We start from the raw sequence: 26780 nt of genomic DNA, 5'->3' as shown, positions 1-26780 counted from the left end.
TTGTTTGCCTACTATTTGCCAGACACCATTCTAGGTGCTTAGGGACACAATTCCCAGGCTTACAGGAAAAGGGATATGATAGTAACTTGGGGGTGAGTGGGTGGGGCTTATTTTGGATAGAATAGCCAGGGATGGCCTCTCAAGAGTGACCAACCATCCTGGATGGTTTGAGATTATGGGGTTTCCCGGGACGTGAGATTTTCAGTGCTAAATAGAGGAAGTTCCTGGACCCAACAGGAAGAGCTGGTCACCCTAGGTCTCTCTGAGAGGGTGACGTTTGGGCCAATGTTGGAATAATGAGGAAGAGGGAAAGGAAATTATCAAGAATTCAAAATCCCTGGTGTGGAAACTCGTTTTAAATAAACAACAGATCACTGGGTATGGTTGGAGCTGAAGGAATGGGGAGGGCATAAGTGGGTGGGGGGTGGTGAGTCAGGGGTTGGAGGGAGTCATTTCACTTAAGGTCTGCCAGGCCATAGGAAGGGCTCCTCATCAGACTGGGAAGCCATGGGAGGGCTTTAAGCAGGAGGGAGATGTAACCAGATTTGTGGTCTGTGATTTTAAAAGGTCACCACATGGGGGCCAGATTGAAGGACACAAGAAAGACAGAGCAAGAGCTCTCAGGAGACTGTTACAGTTCTTCTGGACTGATGAGTATGGTGGCTTGGATTAGGCACCTGGTAGTGAAGACGGAGATAAGTAGACGGCGTGGAGGTACATTTTGGAGAACATTCTGATGGACAGGATGTGAGGAGCTGAGTGGTAAAGTTTCAGGGCGTGATGGGAGGTGTCTTGTAAGCCACATTGCACAGCCCATTCCGATATAACTTGTGTTTTGAAAATTCAAGTTTGTCCCAACTTGATGCCGTATTTACAGTAATGTGTATGTTTTTCTTAACCATTTAAAACAAATTTTTTTTTAACATTTTATTTATTTTTGAGACAGAGGGAGACAGAGCATGAAGGGGGAGGGGCAGAGAGAGAGGGACACAGAATCGGAAGCAGGCTCCAGGCCCTGGGCCATCAGCCCAGAGCCCGACGCGGGGCTCGAACTCACGGATCGCGAGATCGTGACCTGAGCCGAAGTCGGACGCTTAACCGACTGAGCCACCCAGGCACCCCTTAACCATTTGACACATGTAAGACTCAGCTATCTCAAAGAAGAAATGAGGAGAAACTAGAAAGTACTTTGGAATCAGAAGTATTAGGAATTAGAAAATTAGAAACTAGAGTAATTAGATAATACTTCAAGATGAATGAAAATGACACAACATACCAAAATTTGTGGATTCAGCTGAAGTACAGGACTATTTATAGCTATAGTCACATGTCAAAAAAGAGAGAAAGACTTCAAATCTTCCACCTTAGGATGGCAAATACAAGGAAACTAAACCCAAAGCTGGCGGAAGGAAGGAGATAATAAAGATTAGAGTAGGAATGAATGGAACAGAGATTCGAAAATCAGAGAATTAAGAAGATCACAAGCTAGTCCTTTGGAGAGATCAGCAAAGCTGACAAATCTTGAACCCGACAGATCGGGATAAAAAAAAGAGACGACTCAAATTACTCACATCAGGAGTCAAAGAGGGGACGTCACCACAAACTTTATGTAAACAGAAAAGATGGTAAGGCAATACTGTGAACGACTCTATGCCACCGAATTAGATATCCCAGATGAAATGGGCAAATTCCTAGAAAGTGACTCAAAGAAGAAATAGAAAATCTGAGTGGACCTATGACAAATAGAGAAATCGCATGAGTAATCAAAAAACCTCCCACAAAGAAAAGCCTAGGACCAGATGGTGTCTCTGGTAAATTCTACCAACTATTTAAAGGAAAATTAGGGGCGGCTCAGTTGGTTGGGCATCTGGCTCTTGGTTTCGGCTCAGGTCATGACCTCAAGGTTCGTGAGTTCAAGCCCCACGTTGGTCTCCATGCTGACGGTGCGGAGGATGCTTGGGATTCTCTCTCTCCCCCGCTCTCTGCCCCTCCCCTGCTCGAGCGCATGCACTCTCTCTCTCAAATAAATGCATAAAGTTTAAAAAAAATAAAGAAAGATTAATGTCAATCCTTCCCAGACTATTATTAAAGTCAGAAGAGTAAAGAATACTCTGTGAGGCCATTCTAACATTCTTTGAGAACTAATCAATGAGTTCAGCAAGGTTGCAGAATACAAGGTCAATATACAAAACTCAACTGTTTTTCTATACACTAGCAATGAACAGTCTGAAAATGAAATTTCTTGGGGAGCCTGGGTGGCTCACTTGGTTAAGCCTCTGACTTTGGCTCAGGTCATGATCTCACAGTCTGTGAGTTCAAGCCCCGCTTCGGGCTCTCTGCTGACAACTCAGAGCCTGGAGCCTGCTTCGGATTCTGTATCTCCCTTTCTCTCTGCCCCTCTCCCACTCATGCTCTGTCTCTCAAAAAGTGAATAAACATTAAAAAAATGAAAATTAAATTTCTTTTTTTTTAACATTTATTATTTTTGAGAAACAGTGCAAGTGGGGGAGGGGCAGAGACATAGGAATGAGGGGCGTCTGGGTGGCTCAGTCGGTTAAGCGTCCAACTTTGGCTCAGGCCATGATCTCACGGTTCATGGGTTCGAGCCCCACATTGGGCTCTGCGCTGAGAGCTCGGAGCCTGGAGGCTGCTTCGGATTCTGTGTCTCCCTCTCTCTCTGCCCCTCCCCCGCTCTCTCTCTCTCTCTCTCTCTCTCTCTCTTTCTCTGTCAAAAATAAACATTAAAAGAAAACCAAATAAAAAATAAAACATAACAATCTTCCTGCTTAAAGCCTTGAAATGTCTTCGGACATGAAATCCATGAATGTGAGGTCCCAGCACACATCCTGGGTCCTCTCTTTCCTGACATCACTCCAGCCCTGGCTGCTCCCTCTACAGCACGGGGGGTGGGGGTGGGGGGCAGAGGGGAGGCCTTCCCCCAGGCGGTAAGACTCCCCAGGGCCAAGGCCCCGGTGCGGAACTGGCCACGCCAGCCAGGCACGTGGTGGGAGCTGGTGTGTGTGATGCCCCCCTGGGCACCCTCCCCGGCATGGCTAAGCCCCCTGCTCCGTGTCCCTGCAGAGCTGGCGTGGTCATGAATGGGGGAGAGGAGGCTGTGAGCATCTGACGGGTCGAAGGTGGGGACGCCACTCCACACCCGGCACACATGGGACGGTCCTGGTCCAGAGAATGATCCGGCACCAATGTCAAGTGCTGAGGCTCAGGAGCCCTGCTCTAGAATCGAGCCCGCAGCACACCTGTTCCTTTACTAAATCGCTGTTGAATAAACGGGCGGTAGGACAGCACATGTGCAGGAATCTCGCCCAAATCTTTCTTTTTAAAGAGTTTTTAAAACTTGAGATAAAATATACATGAAATTTACCAGTTTGACCATTTTTCATGTACGCTCCAGTGGCATCCGGGACACTCACACTGTCGTGCAGCCCCCCCCCCCCATTCCCTCTCCAGAACTTGCCATCTCCCCAACCTGAGACTCCGCCCCACGAAACACGGACTCCCCACCCCCGCCCCCACCATCTACTCTCTGTCTTTGTGGACGCGACTCCTCTAGGGACCCGCTGTGCATGGGGTCACACAGCTTGTGTCCTTCTGTGTCTGGCTTCTCTGAGTGTAATGTCCTCAGGGTCCGTCTGTGATGTAGCAGGTTTCAGGATGGCCTGAGGCAGGACCCATATTCCAGTGTGTGGACAGACCACATTGCGTTCATCCTTCGTCCACGGATGGACACACAGGTCGCCCCACTTCTTGGCTACTGTGAACAAAGCTGCTGAGGAAGCGGGTGTCGCAAACCTCTCCAGAGACCCTGCTTCCCATTCTTTTGTTGCTCGAATCTCTTAAGGTGACATGGGCGGAGACTGTGAACTGGTTCTCCCACGAGCGCAACGTCAGAGGAAGAGAATGCAATTCTGTGCTGATAGGAAGGGTTTGAACCCTCTGGCTCCAACCCAGGAAACACACACAGGAGTTGCTCCCAGATCCACCCGTGGCTTTCCCACGGATCGGGCAGTCGCCCGATCCCCTGCCCAAGCGGTGGTTACGGATCGCGTCCGGGCAGGGGGCACGTGTGAACTTCCTGCAGGCAACTTCAGCTCAGGACTTAACCTTCTGTTCCGTCACTCCTTGCTTCCCAGGGTCCCTATGCAGGCCCAAGTGATCCCTTACCAAAGGAGCGCCAGGTCCCTGCTCTCACGGGGCATCGGCGACAGCCATGGAGGAGAGGGATTGGCCTCTGCTCCTCAACGGACCAAGGAGAGGCTGACATTTCCCCTCGTGCCCTCCGCTTACAGTCGGTTCCCGAGAGAAAGTGTTGCCTGCTTAGAGAAGCCACTCGGACCACACCCCGCTCTCCCGAGGACCACGCAGGGCACGGTTTAAAGGGAAAATGGCAGAACCAGAGTCTGCAGAATGGGAAGCCACAGGCCCCGAAAAGCTGGTGGCAGTGGAGGGAACGGGACGCATTCCTGCTTGCTTTGTCCTCTCAGCGAAAGGTCCAGGGCCAATGACATCAAGGAGGCATCATTCACAGGGTGTGGCCAACACCTCCTGGCTTCCCTGGGACTTTCCCGCTGTTTAAACGGAAAACCTCAACCCAGTTCTCCTACGACCCAGCAACCCTACTAGGTAAATGCCCAAAGGGATGGGAAACATTCGTCCACACCAGAACTGGCCCACGAATGTCTGTGGCAGATTACGCACAAGGACCAAAACGTGGCAGGGACCCAGATGGCCACCGGCGGCTGAATGGATGAACAAAACGGGGTGTAGTTACACGGTGGGACTAGTATGCAGCCAGAACGAGTGAAGCGGTGACACGCGGAGATGAACACGGGACACACGACGCTCAGTGAGAGAAACCAGACACAAGAGGCCACGAGATGTGGGATTCCGTGCCCACGAGACATCGGATTAGCGGCTGGCAGGGACCCGGAGAGGGGGAATTGAGGGCCTGTGTAACGGGGTCAGATGTTGGGGGTTTCCTTCTGGGGTAGTGAAAATGTTCTGGAATTAAGCGATGGGAATGAGCACGTGACACTCTAAATATGCTAAAACCACCAGCTTACACACTTTATTTATTTTTTTTTAAATTTTTTTTTCAACGTTTATTTATTTTTGGGACAGAGAGAGACAGAGCATGAACGGGCGAGGGGCAGAGAGAGAGGGAGACACAGAATCGGAAACAGGCTCCAGGCTCTGAGCCATCAGCCCAGCGCCCGACGCGGGGCTCGAACTCCCGGACCGCGAGATCGTGATCTGGCTGAAGTCGGACGCTTAACCGACTGCGCCACCCAGGCGCCCCCCAGCTTACACACTTTAATACGATGGCGTTTATGTTATGTGGATTATATCTGAGCAATGATTTTTTAAATTTTTTTTTTTTAAACCCTGAAAGGTCCAGGTCCCCAGGAACACTCCAGGTGCCGTAACTCAGGAATCGGGTTGCAAACAGATTGATATTGAGAGCGAGTCCCTGCTCCCCTTTGCTGAGCCCTGGCCTTGGTGACTGCCACCGGAGGCTCCTTGGAGAAAGCTCACGGAGCTAATAAACCACAGAGCCGGGGGTGGGGGGGGGGGTACCCATGTGCTCGGCCTCTACTCAGGACCTCTCGTGGCTCTTCTGCAGCCTGCTTGCTTATGGAGAGAACATTCCTGGAAGAGAGTGAGCATAATCAGGGAACATACACACGAGGAGAAAGGCTGAGCTTTTCTCCATAGATCTTTTCGTACTGTTGAGGCTGTCTGCATGTCTGCGTGTCTGTATTTCCAAGCACAAACATTACTATTCCAATCAGATTTGGGTTTTTTTGGCGAGGGGGGGGGAGGGTGTAAAAAAAAAAAACCTGAAAGCAGAATAAAATGAAAAGATAGCTTTGGCTGAAAGATCAAATAAAAATTAAATTTAAAAAAAGTTTCACCACATGTTTACAAGAAAAGAATTAACTAGTAAAACCACAGGACCACCAAAAATGAGTTTTGAGTCCAAGAATGGTATGAAATACATCCCTCTGGGAGCTTTCCAAATCTCCTTGAAAGGATTTCCCCTCGGTGGTTGTTAAAACTTTTTTTTTTTCCGCTCCCAGAAGGGCTTCTTCCTAATTGACTGTTTTTATTTAACTAATGGCTGTTAATTAACCAGTGCTATTAGGACTTTAAAGACCATTTATGAATTGGTGGGGGGAAGGTTTTAAAAGGCACTTTTTTGGCACAGACCTGAGCATCTGATCCTTTCAAGGGTAGCACAAAAGGACAATTTCCATAATGATGCAGCTTCTGAATAGTGGATTTTGTGTGGAAAACACCTGTGTGCCACCAAGATCCTTATTTTTCTCATGGCTTTCTGGCCACTGGCTGCCACATTTCTCCGCGATACTGAATCATTTCCATAGCAAACTGCTGTGACCTCGGACAGCCTTCGCAAGGGCTGGCTGAATCCACGTCAAGCACATTTTTTCCCCCTTAAATCCCATTTTTTTCAGTCTTAACCACTTCTAGGCAACCAGGAAGCAGGGGAACAGAATGGCCGTGCCAACGTTCCATATTGCCTGAGAATGACAGGGCAAAGGGGAGGAGAGAGGATAAAAAGAGGCATGGAAGGGTTTTAGAAAGCGGGCAAGAGAAACAATTCGGTGACAAAAGCTGTCAAAAATTCTTCTTCATTTGATTTACTTTTATTTTTTAATGCTTATTTATTTTTGAGAGAGAGAGAGAGAGAGAGAGAGAGTGACAGAGTGTGAGCGGGGGAGGGGCAGAGAGAGAGGGAGACACAGAATCCAACGCGGGCTCCAGACTCTGAGCTGTCAGCACAGAGCCCAATGTGGGGCTCGAACTCACAAACTGTGACTGAGATCGTGACCTGAGCCAAAGTCGGATGCCCAACCGACTGAGCCACCCAGGCACCCCAAATGTTTATTTAATTTTGAGAGAGAGAGAGAGACAGAGAGAGTATGAGTGGGGGAGGGGCAGAGAGAGAGGGAGACACAGAATCGGAAGCAGGCTCCAGGCTCTGAGCCGTCAGTACAGAGCCCGATGCAGGGCTCGAACTCACAAACCGTGAGTGAGATCATGACCTGAGCCGAAGTCGGATGCTCAACCGACTGAGCCACCCAGGTGCCCCCCAAATTCTTTTTTAAAAAACATTTATTTATTTATTTTGAGACAGAGCGTGCGCAAGTTGGGGAGGGGCTGGGGGGGGGGAGACAGAAAATCCCAAGGAGTCCGACTGAGCCACCCAGGTGCCCCTTGGGTGAATAACTTTTTAAATTAACTTCCATGCTTGTAATCACTAACTCCCGTTTCCGATGGATACATTTTGCTAATGGTCTTCTCAAATTGTTTGAGAATGTTATGAAATTAAGAAAAAAAAAAGCATTTTACACTTTTCTTTTTTCCTGGGCTATAACTTATGTACCTCAAAGCGAACAGTTGTTCATTTTTTACCTATGTGTAACTTTTTACACGTGTGTGGACCTTTGTCCCCGGAACACTCCCAGCCCTCTAGATGGCTCCCTCACGTCCTTTCCCAGTAAACACCTCTGCGCCCACGATTCTGATTTGTACCGCCACACGGCTTTTGCTTACTCTTGACTTCACGGTGACGGGAGTACACAGAATGGACTCTCTTGTGCCTGATTCTTTGTGTAAAATTATGTCTGTGAGATTCACCCCTATTGTTGAGTCATCATTTATTCACCCTAAAAACTACTGGTGAGTAGTATTGCATTGTATGAATACACCAGGATTTAGCTATCTACTCCCCTGTTGATGGGCATTTGGATGGGTCCCAATTTCCTCCAACTCTTTTTTCTTAAATTAATTTATTTATTTGAGAGAGAGAGAAAGAGAGAACAGGGGAGGGGCAGAGAGAGAGGAGAGAAAGAGAATCCCAAAGCAGGCTCCACACTGTCGGTGCAGAGCCCGATGCAGATCTCGAACTCATGACCCATGAGATCATGACCTGAACTGAAATCAAGAGTCTGATGCCCAACCAAATGAGCCACCCAGGTGCCCTGTCCTCCAATTCTTGATACGCACAACTGGCAAGAAACTTTGTATGCAAACACAGTTGATAAGAAATGACAAACAGGGGCGCCTGGGTGGCTCAGTCGCTAAAGCGTCCAACTCATCATATAGGCTCAGGTCATGATCCCAGGGTTGAGGGATCGAGCCCCACGTCTTGGGGCTTGGGATTCTCTCTCTCTCTCTCTCTCTCTCTCTCTCTCTCTCTCTCTCCACTTCCCCCACCCCCTCTCACCCTCTCTTGCTGTCTCTCAAAATAAATAAACAGTAAAAAAAAAGAAATGACAAACGACTTTTGTAAGTTGTGCCACAGGTAAAATTATAGTTGACAGGTGATAGGAATTATTTTACAAGCCATTCACAAATTATGAAAAGTGACATTATGTGGGGACTGGGGCCTTTGCCGGGAGATATCTCTACTGGGAGCCCCCCTCCGGCTCCTTGTGCGTCTCTCCCATAAGGACACTAGTCATTGAATTTAGGACTCACCCAAATCCAGCATGACCTCATCCCACATAAGAACAGACAGGAAGAATGGAACTGAGTGGCGAGTGGGCTCAGAGTCCAAGATTCCCAGGAGGGAAAAGAAAGAACTGATGTATTGCCCGATATCAGGGGTTGGCAAACTTTTTCTCTCGGGGCCAGATAACAAACATTTTTGGCTTTGGGGGTCCTATGGTCTCTGTCGCAATTACGCATCTTTGTTGTTACAGCACAAAAAGTAGCCAGAGACAAGAAATACACGAACAGGCATGACTATGTGCCAATAAAACTTGATTTATGAGAACAGGCAGAAGGCCGGACTTGGCCTAATGGTTGCAGTTTGCCAATCTTTGTCCTGTGTGTTCAAGCACACGGCAAAACGAAAAGACAAAACAAAATAAACCTACCGGTAGGCCTAAGGCAAACATAATGGAAAAAATATTAAACCGCGTAGGAAATCGTCAGAGAGCAAGGCCGTAAGAGGAAGTCAAAAAAGACAATGTCTGAAAGTAAGGTTAATACCAGGGGAAAGAGTCAGTGTTGAAAAGGGTTGGTTGCTAGTGGAGGGATTTGAGTAGCAGACACAGCACAAGGGGCTGTTCCTTCGGGATAAACCTTTCTCATCTTTTTGATACCGGAACAACAGGGAAACAATGTATAAATTAAAACCACCACGGCGGGGAGTCCCGTCTGGACAGTCCGTCTCGGCTGCCTGGAAGGTAGAGAGATGTGGAAGCTCCCACCAGGGGGAGCTGTGACAAAACGCAACGACTTTTGTCTGGAAAAAGTAAAACTGAAAATCACCAAGGCTGGTCTACAGCAGGGAACGCCAAACCGCCACGCGGTGGGCCAAATCCGGCCCTCTACCTGCGGGCTTTCTTTCTGTTTTGCCTTGTTATTTTATCCTGTTTTTTTTTTTTAATTGAGATATAACTGACGTATAACATTAGTTTCAGATGTACAACACAATTCTATCTGCATATATTGCAAAGTGATCACAAATCCTGTTACCATCATTGTAGGTACTTAGAATTTTTTTTCTTGGGATGAGAACTTTTAAGATCTGTTCTCTTAGCAACTTCCTTTTTTTAAAAAATATATACTTGTTTATTTTCATAGAGAGAGAGAAACAGAATGTGTGTGTGCGGGGGAGGGGCAGAGAGAGAAGGAGACACAGAATCCGAAGCAGGCTCCAGGCTCTGAGCTGTCAGCACGGAGCCCGTCGCGGGGCTCGAACTCACGAACTGTGAGATCATGACCTGAGCCGAAGTCGGATGCTTAACCGACTGAGCCACCCAGGTGCCTCTAGGAATTAATTTAAATATAAAAAAGTAATGGGTTAGCCCCCCCCCCCCCCATACTAAATTGACTCAATACAGGGACAGGGGAAAAAGGATCTATGTTTTAAATTTTTGACAAACACAGTCAAGTTTTTCTTCAACAGAGTTGTACTGATGCATTGCTACCAACAGTATGTGGGCCTCACGAATGAGGTTCAGACTTTTGTCTTGAGAAACTGGGGCTAATTACTTAGCTAGATAACTTACACCCATCATAAACTGCTAACTTCTAGTCAGCCCAGAACTCTCATTTGAAGATTATAGCAGTTAGCATTTGACCTGCATCTAAAAGAAAATCTAACCGAAGCAGGTTTTAAAATAGGGGCTTGGGGAACCTGCGCCACTCTTGGTCTCAGGGTTATGAGTTCAAACCCCACATTGGGCGTTGGGATTATTTAAAAATAAAACCTTTAAAAAAACTGGAGTTACTTTTTTCTCACCAGATGGGAAATCGACATGTAAATGGATGCTGGCATTGATTCAGCTACTCACTGTTGCCATCAAGGTCCCAGGACCTTAATGTCTTAAGCTGCTGGCTTCTTTCTTGTGCCCCTTAACTGTCGCTTCATGATTGCAAAATGGCTGCCATGGTTCCATACAGTACATCTCCGTTCCAGAAGAAAAGAACGAACCGTGAAGTCATGACCTGAGCCGAGGTCGGACACTTAACCGACTGAGCCACCCAGGCACCCCTCCTGCTTGTCCTTTAAAGCAGATGTGCTGGCAGAGACTGACTTGCCCTTGTGTTTTATTGGTCAAGATGGTCACACAGCACTTGCCGCTGTGGAGGAGTCTGGGAAAGGGGATTTTGCTTTTCCACCCTTTCTGGGGCTGGAAATGGCTGTACGGTCTGCTACCATCATCATATTAAGAGAGGTTAAGGTCCACTTCAGCTCCCAGAACAACCAGTCACAGACATGAACTGGGTTAATAAATAGGATGCAGGGCTGGGGTGAGGGGAGAAAACTTAAGGAGAAGCCAAAACAAAAACAAAACCAAAAACAAGGCAACACTCAAACAACCAGCCACCAAGATGAACAGCACTTTAATGCAGTAGGTTAAAGAAACAACACGAATGCCCCAAATCCACGATGAACAAACCGCCAACGTTTTCAATACAGACAGGATCCGACAGGGCCAGGACTAGAGGGCTGTGAGCTGTGCACGTGTAGGGTCAGGTCCTTGCTAATTGTCTGGAGGACACAGACAGAAGGAGAGCCCAGACACCCCGTAGGAAGAATTTCCATGTCGGCCAGGACGGAGCGAAGCTCAGAGAGGTGATGTGGGTCTAGAACTGGCATTCTCAAACGCCCTGCCTCTGACCGGCTGCGTGCCCTTGGGCAAATTACTTAGCCTCTCTGATTTCCCATCAGTAAAGTCAGGGACAGTTCTACCACAGTGCAGCTACTAGACCGTATTAAGGAAGCGCTGCTCAGGTCTGGGGACCACAACTCAAAGACTCTCTGAGAGTCCAGATGTTCTGTGAAGAGCTGGGACAGAGCAGAGTTACGGGGCTGGGCAGGACTTGCGTCCCTCTGTCACTTGCTTCCTGTGTGACCTCAGCCAAGTGGCTTGGCCTCTCTGACCTTTCGTGGCTCTAATGGGGTGCATTCTGAGTATAAATCGTGCCACAGGGTCAGAATAACCTATTTATTAAAAAATTTTTAATTGAGGGGGGCACCTGGGTGGCTCAGTCGGTTAAGTGTCTGACTGGCTCAGGTCATGATCTCACGGTTCGTGGGTCCGAGCCCCGCGTGGGTTCTAGCCTGCCTCGGATCCCGTGTCTCCCCCCCTCTCTCTCTGCTCCTCCCCAACTTGTGCTCTCTCTCAAAAATAAACATTAAAAAAGTTTTAATTGAGGAAAAATTCACATGAGATGAGCCATTAACCAGCTTAAAGTGGACAACCCAGTGGCATTTAGTACATTCACAATGTTATGCAGCCACCACCGCCAGTTCTAAGACATTCCCATTCACTGCAAGGGTAGACTCTATCCATCAGCAGTCACTCCCCATCCCCCTGTCCCCAGCCCCTTGCAACCTCTGTTCTACTTTCTGTCCCTGCGAACTTGCCTATCCATGAATGCCATGTCCCATCCGTTAAAGGCATGACCCCAACGTGGCCTCCATCCCTTCTGTCCACATACCACGGGTCAAGATTTAGCCAGATGACCACATGCATCAAGGGTCTTGGGAAACACAGCCTTTAGGTGAGGGGTCTGGAGAAGCAGCTGCCTAGTGGATATTGGTGGGCATTGGCTCTCCCAGCCACAGCTGCCCCAGTACTCTGTGAACACTGGTCAGCTGCAGACCTGAACCACCCAGAAGGCTCCGGAGACAATGGAAGCCTCCTGTCCCTTCTTCTCAGCAGGGCAGAATATTTGGTTGATAAATCTTTATGTATTGAGCAGCTACTCTGTGCCCTCCCAGGGAAGCAGCAATGAGTGAAACGGACATAGAGAAGGGGAGGCTGACTGAAGATCCATAATGTAGGGCAGTGTAATGGAAAGTGGCGGGATCCTTTCTGTCTCCATTTGGGGAACCTCTCCTGACCTCCCCACGTCAGGTTCCTCATGAAAACCACTTGGCACTCTGTGGGTCTCTGCATTATTGTTAAGTTTGCATTCATTTGCACAATTCTAGGTTTCCCAACTGTCTTCCTGAACAGATTTCATCTGGTTTTGGTCCTCTTTGTGTCCCCAGCATCTAACACGATGCACAGTGTAAGTGCTGTGGCTTTGTAGCTTTGTATCAATTCCACAAATTCCACTGCAGAAATGAGGTACCTGCACATATGCACACACGAACCAATGAGTGAGTGAAACGAGAACAGCAATCCTCCAGCCCCAGCAGCAGTCTCCTCCAGGAGTGGGGGTGGGGTGGGGAGGCAGGGACAGACAGTGATGTCACAAGAGGTGGCAGGGATGGAAGGTTCTGGAAGGTTGAATGAGGTAGAAGGCTGTTGGAGAGGAATACGGACCACCTTCCTGCTTCTCGTCACCACAACCATTCTGGCTGGACCCAGACAGTGACGAGGGCTGGCAAGGGGCAGCACATGTCCAGATTTCCAGGAGGGGCAACCTGTTTATCATCTTTGCAGAAGAAGAAAACACTTTGACTGCCCAGATGTTTCAGCGACCAAAGATGTTGTGATGGCCAGGACTCATGACAAGTGGCAGGTGACAGTGATATGGGAGAGGAGCATGTGGGGGTCCTTTGGGATTCAGTGTCTCGTTGTCATTCAGCAGGAGGCACACATTTTGACCTTGAGCTAGACTCTCAGTATCCTTACCTGTGTTGCATTTTCTCATTGATTGTGCTGGCGTACAAAAACAGCTATTGATCTTCGAATATTGATAACCTTATAGAAATTTTTATTTCTTTTTTTTTTAATTTTTTAACGTTTATTTATTTTTGAGAAAGAGAGAGACAGAGCATGAACGGGGGAGGGTCAGAGAGAGGGAGACACAGAAGCCAAAACAGGCTCCAGGCTCTGAGCTGTCAGCACAGAGCCCGACGCGGGGCTCGAACTCACAGACCGCGAGATCATGACCTGAGCCGAAGTCAGCCGCTTAACCGACTGAGCCACCCAGGCGCCCCTAGAAATTTTTATTTCTCATAGCTCTTCAGTTTATTGGATAGTCTAGCAGTCAATCATATTAGGTGCAAAATGACAATGCTGTCTGTTCCCGATCTATATCCCCTTCATTTATTTTTCTTATCTTATTGCATTGACTAAGAACCTTCAGATCAATGCTGAATAGCAGCAGTGACAGCTGACATCTTTGTCTTATTCCTTACTTCTTAGAAATTCTTCCAGTGCTTTCATTGCTGTTATTAAGTATAATATTTATTGCATGCTTCTGCTAGTTAAGGAAATGTCTTCCATTTCTTATTTGTTAAGGATTTTCATAAAAAATTGATATTTCATCAAATTCTACCTTGAGGAGATCATATTTTTCCACCCTTTGTCCCTTAAATGCAGCAACTCATGTTGACAGATGTTTAATGTTGAATAACTTTTGCAGTTACAATAAATCCTGTGTGACCTTTCAAAATTGTGAAGCGTCTTGCATATAAAATAACATGAAAAACATATCTGAAAGTTTACCTATACTTTTTTTTTAATCCAGAGGTGCTCTTGTCACGTTATGGGTATGAATTATTTCTTGGTATATGATCCAAGCAAATATCTTATCCCCAGTCAGTGACTTGTCTTGACTTCCTGTTTTCTGATGTTTCAGTAAGTAGACATTCTTCATCTGGTCAAAATTCGTTTAACACATGGCTGGATTTGACCTTAGCTTGGTTGTAGAATCCTACCCATCTCCATGTACCAGCTGCCCATGAACGAACGAGTGCTCCCAAGATGAAGAAGACAAAATTATGCTGTGACCACAGGCAAACTAACCTTGCTGTGTTCTATTTGTAAAGTGGGGATAACAGTAAATAATAGTAACTACCTCCTAGGATTCTTGTGAAGATTAAATGAGTTCATGTGTGTAAAACTTTCAGAACAGTACTTGGTGCACAGGAGAGATCCTTCTGTTACTTTCCGTGATTGCTGTTGTTGTTCTGTATTAAATGCAGTCTTGGTCTTAACGGGGCTGCTGGTTTTCCCAGGATCCTCTCAGCCCAGGAGCACAAGGAAATGACTCAGGGTATGGCTCCCAAATTGTGCTTGCCATCTGCACCTTGTGACTGCCTTGTCTTGTCCAGGGTTTCTCAATGTTGGCCCTGTTGACCTTCGGGGTCTGAGAATTCTTAGTCGTGAGGGGCTATCCTGGGCATGGCAGGGCATTGAGCAGCATCTTCTACTTCTGCCCACTAGACACCAGTAGCATCCCCTAATTGTGACTCCCAAAATGTCCCCAGACACTGCCAGGTGTCCCCAGGGGCCCAGAATGGCCCTTGGTTAAGAACCACAGGTCTACTGAATCGGTATATTTAGATATAGACTCATTTGCCTAATATTGAGTCAACCCCTTTCGTGTGTCAGGCACTGTGTTACGTGTTAGGGATATAATGATCCACAAGATACACACACACACACACACACACACACACACACACACCCCCTACCTAGTGACAAACCTAGATTATGCAATAAAGGGAAAGAGACAGTGGAATTAGAGGGTGTAGGGTCTAGCCCAGCCTGAGATAACCGAGGATATTCCCCTGAAGAAAAGACTCATAAGCAGAGGCTGAGTTTGGGGAGAGATTGATAGATGAGGATTAGGGCGAACAGTGTTTTTAGCATAAGGGACAGCAGGTGCAGAATGTGGGGACCCATTTGCAAGACTAAGCTGATGGAGTCTGCTGATGGGTCAGATGTGGGGACGGAGACGGACACGGTGGGGGGAAGGGGGAGAGGGCGGGAGGGAGGAGGGAAGGAGACAGAAGCAAGGAAGGGAGAAGGGAGAAAGAGGTGGGAGAGACAAAGCAGGGGAGGGAGGGAGGTAAGATGGTTAGGTGATGGGTAGATGGATGAATGGATGAGTGGATGGAAAGATGGACGGAAAGAAGGAAAGATGGGTGGATGGAATGATGGACTGAATGGGATGATAGAGCAATGGAGGCAAAAGTAGGAACTCAAGGGTGGATCAAGGGTGACCCTAAGATTCTGGGCCACACCTTCCTGGTCCGGGCCTGGGTCCAAGGCTCTCCTGGTTTCCTCTTTTGTGGCATATTTTACAATTGTCTTTACGTGGTTGTTCACAGCTTCATCCAGATTCTTTGGCTGTTTGCTTTGTCCCACGGATTGATGTACTCTGTGTGTGTAAATGCCACAGAGACTCACTTAAGTTCATGTTGTCATGTGCCTTTTTAGCTACCTGTTTTCACTGAAATACAAAGCCAGTGCCTGCTAGTGTAGAACTGTGTGCAGGCTACAGGGCTACATTTGCCCGACCGCGTATTGTCAGGTTCTCGTCTGCCGTGTCCCTGGTTCTTGCAGAACATTAACCGCAGATCTAAAAGGTAGAACGGCTTGATTCTTGCGTGAAGTATAATGTCTGTCATGGACAAGATAATATAATTTTCTTTCTTGGAAACTGCCAACACATCGTTTTCAATCAATGTCAGCCAGCAATTTTGGCCTCCAAGGGGACAGTTGATGACGTCTGCAGACGTCTTTGATTGGGACAAAATGGCATACCGGATTTGTGGTTTTAACCACATGCTTAGGGGAATCTGATTAAGGAAACGTGTGTGGCCAATGTCCAAATGTTCGGGAAATTTTGATTCGTTAAAATTCAAAAGTTCATTAAACAACATTTAATATTTTCACATCTTCTAAATATTTTTGCAACTCTATTAGTCTGCTTTGGCTGCCCGAAGAAAATACCGCTGAATGGGTGGCTTGGCAGAAATTTATTTTCTCTCATTTCTGGGGGCTGGAAGTCCAAGATCAAGGTGTTAGCACGGCGGGTTTCTGGTGACAACCCTCTTCGGAGCTTGCAGACAGCTGTCTCTTCGCTGTGTCCTCACATGGTGAAGACAGAGCAAGAACTAGTTTCCTTTCCTCTTATAAGGACACTAACCCTGTTGGATCAGGGCTCCGCTCTTAGAACTTCATCTAACCTGAATTACGTCCCTGGGAAGGTTCCATCTCCAATCACAATCACATTGGAGGGTTAGGATTTCATTGGGGGAACATAATTTAGTCCAGGAAAATAATTATTGATTTCTCTTAAGTAAATATTTAAAAGAATGTTGCTTCATCAATTTGAGGATGAACCTACTGAAAATCAAACAAGGTTAAAGAGTGGGGGTTGACCCCATCATACACGAAAGGCTTCGAACAAGACGGTCCAGTTAGTGAGTGTGCAAGGACCCTGACAGCCAGAATCTGCACCATCCTCCAAGGATGGGTTAGCGACCACGCGATCTGAAGTCTGACCACTGACCAATGTCTTCCAAGGGGGCTCTGTCGGTCTTGCAACATATGAGAGTGTCTGTTTTCCCGCATCCTTGCTAATATACTTTTCAATCCTTTTTGATCTTACGCAGACAGGTGAGAATCCCATCCTAGTATTTTCTATCGCATTTCTCTTATGACTGAAAAAGTCACTGTAAGATTTGTTTCAGAGAACTTCCTATTTATGACCCTTGCCCACCTTCCATTGGGGTTTGGATTTTTTCTTACTGGTCCACTGGAGTTGTTCGCATATAAAGGAGATCAGGCCTTCATCTGTCACACGTTACTCATATTTTCTCTCAGCTTGTTGTTGATCTTTTGTTTATGTCAATCTTTTGCCATGTGGGAAATGAAAAACTTTTTATGTAGCAAGATTTACCATTTCTCCTTTACGTCCTCTGGGCTTTCATGTTGTACTATCTTTAAGACAACTTGGGGCGCCTGGGTGGCACAGCCAGTTAAGTGTCCGACTTCAGCCAGGTCACGATCTCGCGGTCCGGGAGTTCGAGCCCCGCGTCGGGCTCTGGGCTGATGGCTCAGAGCCTGGAGCCTGTTTCCGATTCTGTGTCTCCCTCTCTCTCTGCCCCTCCCCCGTTCATGCTCTGTCTCTCTCTGTCCCAAAAATTAAAAAAAAAAAAAAAAAAAAAAAAAACGTTGAAAAAAAAGACAACCTACCAGAACAGGGGCGCCCGGGTGGCTCAGTCGGTTAAGCGTCCGACTTCGGCTCAGGTCATGATCTCATGGTCCGTGGGTTCGAGCCCCGCGTCGGGCTCTGGGCTGATGGCTCGGAGCCTGGAGCCTGCTTCCGATTCTGTGTCTCCCTCTCTCTCTGCCCCTCCCCCATTTGCACTCTGTCTCTCTCTGCCTTTCAAAAATGAATGCTAAAAAAAAAAAAAAAAAGACAACCTACCAGAACAGAACTCTCCTGTAAGTTTCTTTCCCTTGGGCAGGTTAAAATGTTTTCTTACCCACATACCACATATAGACTTGGTCCCTATATTCTAAGCATTTAAGAGACTCTTCTGGAAACTCACAGACTGATGCCCTCTGGGCTTACTACTGCTCTAGGATCTGGCACATAGACCCTATCCTCCCCTCCTACGCCCAGGACAGGCATGACTAATCTATTCCCAGGATTCCAGGCAGACATGACCAGTGGATGGAAGTTGGCTTCAGACCTGCAGCCCCTTTGCCAGTCCTGCTAAGCCCCCTGCTTTGTGCCTTGCAGTGCTGTGAAGAATGGCCTCTCTGGACCTGGAAGGGCTAAACTCCCAATGGCTCATGAAGAGGAAACTGTAGACCCTGAATTGGACATGAGTGAAACCAAAGGTATGCTGGCGAGAACACTCGTGGGAAAGAAAGGCACACAGACTCGGCCGAGCCTTTTGAGAAAGGAGCCTGGGGCCCAGAGAGTCAGGACACAGCTGATCCTTGCCCGGGCCCCTAACCGTGGCTGAGGCGCCTGACACAGGGGGTGGAGGAGTGGGGTACTGCTACCTACACCTGATAGGGAGGGCAGGCAGCACAGGCAGGCTGCTGACAGTGGGGCCACGTCAGTCAGAGCAGAGCCCTGCCAGTCCTGTGACAGTGGTGAGTGGTTTGCTTTTCTGAAGCCTCGTTTGTATCATTTGTACCACAGGGCATTGATAATAATACCTCTGTTAGGACAGCAAGCCATGTGGGTAAAGTACCCTGGAACCATGTATATGTGGTACAGACATAATTACATATATATATATGTATGTATATAATTATATATATTTATTTATATGTATAACACACTTATGTAATTATATAGTGCAGATATAATTATATATAATCATATATGTAGAGCATATATATTTTTAAACATATTATTACATATTTATATATATTATTTATATAAATAAAAGTATAAATATATATTTATATTATTTATATAAATAAAAAGTATAAATATTTATATTCATGGGAATAAATAATATAAATATTTATATTAATTAATTAATTTTGTGTGTATTCATTTTTGAAAGACAGAGAGAGACAGAGCACAAGCAGGGGTGGGGCGGAGAGAGAGGGGGACACAGAATCCGAAGCAGGCTCCGGCCTGTAAGCTCTCGGCACAGAGCCCGATGTGGGGCTCGAACTCGCGGACCATGAGATCATGACCTGAGCCGAAGTCGGATGCTCCACCGACGGAGCCACCCAGGCGCTCCTTTATATTATTTTTATAAATAAAAGTATAAATATTTATTTATATTATTTATATAATATTATATACTTATGTATAATTATATATAGTGCAGATATAACAATACACATGGCTAGAACTATATAGAGAGAGTACAATAGTACAGATCCAATTGTGTATATATAGTACAGATATAATATAGTCCATGTGTATAGAGAACAGATATGATACAGTACAGATGTAATGGCATGTGTGTGTGTGTGTGTATATATATACACACACACATATATATACACACACACACACATATATATATATACACACACACATACTATCTATCTATCTATTGCAGATGTAATGATATTTATGTGGTATGGACATATACATAACATAGTACAGATATACTGTAACTATGTATTAATTATATCGACATTTGTATTCTCTATATAATAAATGTATAAACAGTGCAGCTATATGGTAACGACGTTTATCACTATGCAGTAACCACTTCACTGCTGGAACAAGGCTCAGGGAGCATCACGAGATAAGGGGCCTTCATTATCTTTCACAGCTGCTCTCTTCCAAGTGCACAGCATGTTGGCAAGAATGACAACTTTGAGAGTCATTCTCAGATGATAATCATCTTCAAAATCTCGTTCCGGTCACCGTGTCACATTCCCAAGGGCTGCCGTACCACAGTACCCCAGACCAGGTGGCTGGAAACAGAAACTCATTCTGTCGCAGTTCTAGAGGCCTGAAGTCTGAGATCAAGGCGTCGGCTGGGCTGGCTCTTGCTGGAGGCTGTGATGGAGAATCTGTTCCAGGCTTCGGGCTTCTGGTGGCCGTTGGCAGTCCCTGGCCTTCCCTACTGCAATTTCTGCCTCTGTCATTACGTGGCCTTCTCTGTGTGTGTCTCTGTGTCCTCTCCTCTTAAGGATACCAGCCACTGGATTTAGGGCCAACCCTACAACTGGTTGCACCTGCCTAGGCCCCGTTTCCAAATCAGGTCATATTCTGACCTGATGTATTCTGACATGAATCTGGAGGGAACATCATTAAACCCAATGCAGTCATTAAAATAACCCCAACCAGTATCCAGGTGACTCCCCTCCACAATCCTGTCCTAGTTAAAGCTTCCCCCCTCCCCCAGGCTTCAGGCCAGATGCCTGGGGCAGTGGGGGTGGGGAGGCCTGCCGTGCTGCCCTCTCATGTCCTTGACCACGTCCTCCGGGCGGTTTGGTGAGGGGGAGCCTCTGTGAACTAGCCTGCTCTTGATGTAAGCTGTCATGGGTTGAACTGTGTCCCCCTCTTACGGTCTGAATATTTGTGTCCCTCTACAGAAAACTTGTATGTTGAAACTTAACCCCAATGTGATTGCATTAGGAGGTGGGGCCTTCGAGAGAGGATCAGGAAATGAAGGTGAAGCCCACACTAACCACATCAGAGCCCTAATAAGAGGGGCCCCAGGGAGCGCCCTTGCCCCTTCTGGCTGGTGAGCACACAGCAAGAAGACGCTATGAACCAGAAAGCAGGTTCTCAACAGACGCTGACCCTCCTAGTGCCTTGATCTTTGACTTCCTGGCTTCCAGAACCATAAGAAATAAATGCCTGTTGTTTAAACGATACCCAGTGTATCGTATTTTGCTATAGCGGTCAAAAGAACGAAGATACACCCCAAAATTCTAGTGTTGCAATCCTAACACACAACAGCACAGAATGTGACTTATTTGGAAACAGGGTCTTTGCAGATGTGATTAGTTAACATGAGGTCATTTGCGTGGGTCCTAACCCAGTATGACCGGTTTTCCATATGAAAGGGACAAGTTGGGCACAGACGTGCACAGGGCGAACGCTGAGGGCAGAGACCCGGGGTGATGCTTCTGTAAGCCACGAACTCCCAATATTGCCAGCAACTCGCCAGAAACTAGGGCAGAGGCATGGAACTGATTCTCCATCACGGCCTCAGAAGGACCCAACTCTGCCCACACCCTGATCTCGTATTTATCTCCAGAACTGAGACAACAGATGTCTGTTGTGTCAGCCACTCCGTCTGGGGGCACTCGGTCACGGCAGCCCCAGCTGACTGACACACAGCTCATGCTCTTTGCTCAGCATCTGCCTCTGAGCACGTATCTCTGGGCTCCTTCTACTGGCTTCCAGCCAAAAGCCTTTAGGAGCCCATCCACGGGGCCCACGTCAGTCGAGGGGAAAGACAATGTCCCTCAGCAGGTTTTCTCGCAAACCCCGCTGTCCACGCTGCCATTTTCGGCTACCACCTCTCGAGTAGATGAGTTTCAGTGGAATAAAGCCAAGAGCCACGCACGCAGTGCTCCGAGAGGGTTTCTAGAATCTTCTATCCCCATTTTTTTGTGGCAGGAGAATGGCCGTATGGCGAGCCACCCACTGGCTCTTAAAACTTCCTCCTGGGGGTAACACACAACGATTCACATGTTAAAAAGATTCTTGAGAATGAAATGGATGGATGGCTGCAGCTTCCTTTGAAATGCGTCATGAATAAGACAGAGTGAGGGGCACCTGGGTGCTCAGTCGGTTGGGCGTCTGACGTCAGCTCAGGTCATGATCTTGCGGTTCAGGAGTTTGAGCCCTGTGTTGGGCTCTGTGCTGATGGCTCAGAGCCTGGAGCCTGCTTCCGATTCTGTGTGTCCCTCTCTCTCTCCCTCTCTCTCTCTGCCCCTCCCTGGGTCACACTGTCTCTCTCTCTCTCTCTCAAAAATAAACAAACATAAAAAAAAAGACAGAGCGATGGGTGGATACAGAGAAGTGGCTGCACAGAGATGTGATGATAAAGCAAATACAGTAAATGCTGGGGGCTGTGGAATCCACATGGCGAATAAGAGGGCGGTGGCCATGCAGTCCCATCACCTTTCCTGTATGTGTGACATTTTTCGTAATGAAGTGTCGAGAGGGGGAAGGAAAAATAAGAAAGCGTGAGCGGACTGGTGTTGGCCATTTGACTTCACCTGAGGAGTGGGATTAATTCAACAATCAGTACTTCAGGTCAGAAAGGACACTCCTCCCCCAAAGTTATTTAATTAATGAAAACGTTTGCCACCCAACCTTGGCGACTGTTTGCAGTTACTCCTGGGCTGTGGACCATTCATCAAGACGGAGAAGTCCTGCTGAGGCTATCAAAACATGGGGCAGGCCATGAGACCCCAATGACCATCCCTGCATTTTTTCGGGAGTCAGTCAGCCGATTTGGGGCCTACCCGGCCCTCGCAACGAAGAACAGTGAACGGTGGGAAACTCTGAATTTCAACCAGTATTATGAGGCCTGTCGGAAGGCGGCGAGAGCCTTGATCAAGGTAAATGAGTCATTCGCTCATTCATTCATCATTCAGTCATTCATTCTACACACACGTACATATGGTATAAAATGCACGAGGTACCATAAGACGTGAAGGTTAACCGGTGAGATTTTTTCCCTTTGGCCCTTGACCCATCCGTTATGAAGGCAGCCACCACTGCCAGCTTCTATAAATCCTTCTAGGAAATAAATGATATGTGTGTATTATAAAATTTCTCTATATGCAAATTTTTACATGCACAGTAGCCGACTGTAGGCACGATTCTGAATCTTTTTTTTTTTTATCTCTAGGTATTAGCTACTGCTGCGTAACAAATTACCCCCAAATTTAGTTTTAGAGTCTCTCACAGTTGTAGTCATCAAGCTGTCATCTAAAGGCTCGAGTGGGGCTTCAGGGCCCACTTGTAAGTTTATTTACATGGCTGGCTATTGGCAGGGGACCGTGGTTCCTTGCTCCTGGGCCTTCTCCATGGGCTTGCTTGGGTGTCCTCAGCTGATGGCAGCCAGCTTCCTCCAGAATGAGTGATCCAAAAAAACATGAACAAGATGGGAACCACGATGTCTTCCATTACCTAATCTCAGTAGTGACCTACTATCCTTTCCACATTCTACTGGTCACGCAGACAAGCATTGATACGGTGTGGGAGGGGATTACACAAGAATACAAACCCCAGGAGAGGACCATCTTGGAGGCTGGCTGCCACCCTCTGAGATCCTACTATGTTGATTTACCACCAAAAACAAAACAAAACAAAACAGTCCATGCTCTTTCAACAAAATACGCAGATACGTATGTAACAACATTGGCATAACCAGCCCCCTACTGGTGAGCATTTACGGTGTTTCCACACTTTGCCGCCATATATGGAGCCACACAGAAGCTTCTTTATACAATGAATTCTTTTTTTTTTTAATTTTTTTTCAACGTTTTTATTTATTTTTGGGACAGAGAGAGACAGAGCATGAACAGGGGAGGGGCAGAGAGAGAGGGAGACACAGAATCGGAAACAGGCTCCAGGCTCTGAGCCATCAGCCCAGAGCCCAGTGCGGGGCTCGAACTCACGGACCGGGAGATCGTGACCTGAGCTGAAGTCGGACGCTTAACTGACTGCGTCACCCAGGCGCCCCGATATACAATGAATTCTTATAGCAACAGTGCCTCTGTATGCCCACTCATAGGGTGTGACAGAATCTGCTTACCTATTATTCTTGCCAACATCACATTATACAAAATGTTCATATTGGCTACTTTGATGGGCATGTTAGGCAGAATTCTACAATTACCCCCAAGATTCCCAACCCCTGGTATATACAGACAGACTCTTCCCCCTTGAGTATGCACAGAGCTTGTGACTATGATGAGATTTCCCTCCTGTGGTGGCAAAGGTGAAGAGATTTTGCAAATGGAATTGGGCTCTCTGATCGGTTGACTTGGAGTTCATCAAAATGGTAAATGCTCTGGGTGGGCCTGACCTAAGCAGGAAAACCATTAAAAGAAAGATTCTTCTGCTGGCTTTGAGGAAGCAAACTGCCATGTTGTGGACAGGGCCATGTGGCAGGGTATGGCAGACAACCTCTAGGAGAGCAGTCCCCAGCTGCCAGCTAGTGAAAAAACGGGACCTTAGTCATTTAACCCCAAGGGAATGAGTATTGCCAACAATCTACGAGTGTGGAAGAAGATTCTCAAGCTTCAGAGGAGACCATAGTCCCCCCTGATGCCTGAACTGCAGCTTCAGGAGATCCTTAGCAGTGGACCCAGTTAAGCTGTGCCCAGATTCCTGACCCATGGAAACTGAGATAATAAATGTGTGTTGTTTTAAGCTGCTAAGTTTGTGGTGATGTGTTATGCCCCAATTGACCATGAATGTGATAAGTGTCTCCTACGTACGTAAAAGGGAATGCCTGGTGGTTTTGATTTATAGGAATTGCTACCACATTTGGACCCAGACCTGAGTTCCCCTCTCCCCTCCCCTGACACCCATGTGCTTTTGCTGAGAGCCTATGAGAGGTCACCACTGAGAACCATCTGTTAGCACTGACTTTCTGCTTGGCTGCCTCACCACAGTGCTGTGATTAGTTCACCTCTCCTGAAAGATGATCCTCTTTAGCTATGCCCTTAGATCTGGGGTTTAAAGACCCCTTCTCTCTTAATCCTCAGGGATCTGATCAGTAATAAATCAGTTTATCTGCACGTTAACAGAGACTCTCTACCTACAGAGAAGACAGCCCATTTGTCATTAAGCAGAAAGACTTGTCATCACATTCGGAAGCATCAGCAAGCGGATGCCTTTCCAACACTTACAGGTTCCCCAAGAACAGTGGGTCGTTGCCAGCCTTGCCAGCATATAACTAAACCAGCCAACGAGGGGACGCCTGGTGGGCTCAGTCTGTTGAGCATCTGACTTCTACTCGGGTCATGATCTCACGGTTTGTGGGTTTGAGCCCTGCAACGAGCTCTGTGCTGACAGCTCGGAGCCTAGAGCCTGCTTCGGATTCTATGTCTCCCTCTCTCTCTGCCCCTCCCCAACTTGCGCTCTCTCTCTGTCTCAAAAATAAACAAACATTAAAAATAAATAGATAAAAGAACCAACGAAGTTAGTTTTCCCAAACTCCATGGGGCCACATTGGGAAAAGCCAGTGCTGAGCCTAAAATCTGGGGTGTGACAAAACCTGGGCCTCCCCTCAGGAGGGAGAGGTTTCCTAGTTCATCCTCAAGCCCACTCAGACCAAGGCTACGCTTTAAAAAGTGCAATTTATCACCACTACAGGCTATCACTCTAAGTACTTTTGTTATTACAAATAAAAATAAATTCACACCTATTAAGGTGGTCATTTAAAAAAAAAAAAGAACAAAATAGCAGGTGTCAGGGAAGTCGCGGAGAAAGCATTGCTGGTGGAAATGTATAATGGTGCAGCCCTTACGGAAGACGGTGGGTGGTTCCTCAAAAAAAATTAAACATGGGCTTACATCTCACCGAACAATTCCCAAAAGAATTCAAAGCAAGGACTCAAGGAGGTGTTTGAACACGATGTTCACAGCCGCCAAAATGTGGAGGCAATCGAGTGTCCACTGGTGGGTGAATGGATGAGATACAGCGTGGCCCGTCTATACAATAAATTACTATTCGGCCTAAAGATGGAAGGACGTCCTGCCGCCTGCCAGCACGTGGACGGGCCCGGAGGCCACTGTGTGCAGTGGCAGAAGCCAGACACAGAAGGACACGTCCTGCGTGACCCCACTCATACAGGAGGTCCCTAGAGGAGTCCCATCCGCAGAGACAGAGAGTAGATGGTGGGAGACCGGGGTGGGGCAGGGGGCGGGGAGTCTGTGCTTCATGGGGGACAGAGGCTCAGTCTGGGGCAATGGAAAGTTCTGGAGACGGGTGGTGGGGGCGGCTACACGACAGTGAGTGTGCCTGACGCCAGTAAGCTGTGCACTAAAGCCTGGTTAAGATGCATATTCATGCTATAGATGGCTTACCATAATAAAAAATAAAATATATACAAATAAGAATAAATAAATGGGGCCTTGCGTAGAGGGAGGCGAACCACCCTCTCAAGGGTCACACAAGTATCACACCCCAGATTTTAGGCTCAACACTGGCTTTTCCCAGGGTGACCACATGGGCTCTGGAGCCTGCTTTCACACATCCAGGGAGCAGGTCCCACTTGGAAACAACAGGCCTTTGTTTGTCTGTTTTCTGCTTATCTGTCTGTTTTCTCGCCTTCCCAGCTGGGCCTGCAGCGTTTCCATGGAGTTGGCATCCTGGGGTTTAACTCCGTCGAGTGGTTTATCGCTTCTCTTGGTGCCATCTTAGCAGGGTAAGACTACGGGCTTGGTTGACTCTGAATGTGGGTGGGCCACTGCTCAGGGCCCAGCCGCCGTGGGCTCCCTCTGACGGAGATGTGACCGGGGATTCAGGTGCAACCCCAGGTTAGCAGGCAAGACAGACACAGCAACCAATGTGACAAAGGACCAGCATCTCAGATACATAAGGCGCTTCTGTGACTGAGTAATAAATTTTTAACGTTTGTTTTTGAGACAGAGATAGAAAGAGACAGAGTGCTAGTGGGGGGAGGGGCAGAGAGAGAGGGAGACACAGAATCCGAAGCAGGCTCCGGGCTCCGAGCTGTCAGCACAGAGCCTGACGCAGGGCTCGAACTCACAGATCTCGAGGTCATGACCTGAGCTGAAGCTGGAGGCTTATCCAACTGAGCCACCCAGGCGCCCCAGGGAAACGCACATTTAAAAACCAGAACTGTCAAAAGCAAGAACAAAAGGCAGTAAAATGGAGGGGAACAGGTGGCTGAGTATAGGTCCAAATCCCACTTCTAGCATCTATTGCTAGAACAAAGTGCCCTATAAAATGCTCATCTATAAAGTGAGACACTGTGTGGGCTCCGTGATCTGCCGTCACAATGACATTATAGGAGCTGCTGTTTTCATTACCCTCATTTTTGCTGTTCTCATCCTGGTTAACTTGTGGAGGGAGGTAAGCTGGTGCCA

The 26780-nt window shown here is 47.3% G+C and overlaps 1 protein-coding gene across 3 annotated transcripts in view; it reads left to right on the top strand.

Annotated features, from left to right (window-relative positions):
• The window catches only part of LOC106975481 (long-chain-fatty-acid--CoA ligase ACSBG2-like), a 47655-nt gene that overhangs the window by 2536 nt on the left and 18339 nt on the right, over positions 1-26780 (top strand). For 2 of the 3 annotated variants that reach the window (XM_027049217.2, XM_015072816.3), the window contains exons 1-4: positions 12792-13035; positions 18004-18104; positions 22042-22271; positions 26007-26095. In XM_027049217.2, coding sequence (XP_026905018.1) covers positions 13022-13035; positions 18004-18104; positions 22042-22271; positions 26007-26095 — 434 coding nt within the window. In that variant the 5' untranslated portion in view covers positions 12792-13021. Of the gene's footprint in view, positions 1-12791; positions 13036-18003; positions 18105-22041; positions 22272-26006; positions 26096-26780 lie in introns of those variants that run through there. The other variant, XM_053220028.1, reaches the window with a different exon arrangement.

The sequence above is a fragment of the Acinonyx jubatus genome, chromosome A2, assembly GCF_027475565.1.
Source record: "Acinonyx jubatus isolate Ajub_Pintada_27869175 chromosome A2, VMU_Ajub_asm_v1.0, whole genome shotgun sequence".
Lineage (NCBI taxonomy): Eukaryota > Metazoa > Chordata > Mammalia > Carnivora > Felidae > Acinonyx > Acinonyx jubatus.
This window is presented reverse-complemented; position numbering and strand designations above follow the sequence as displayed.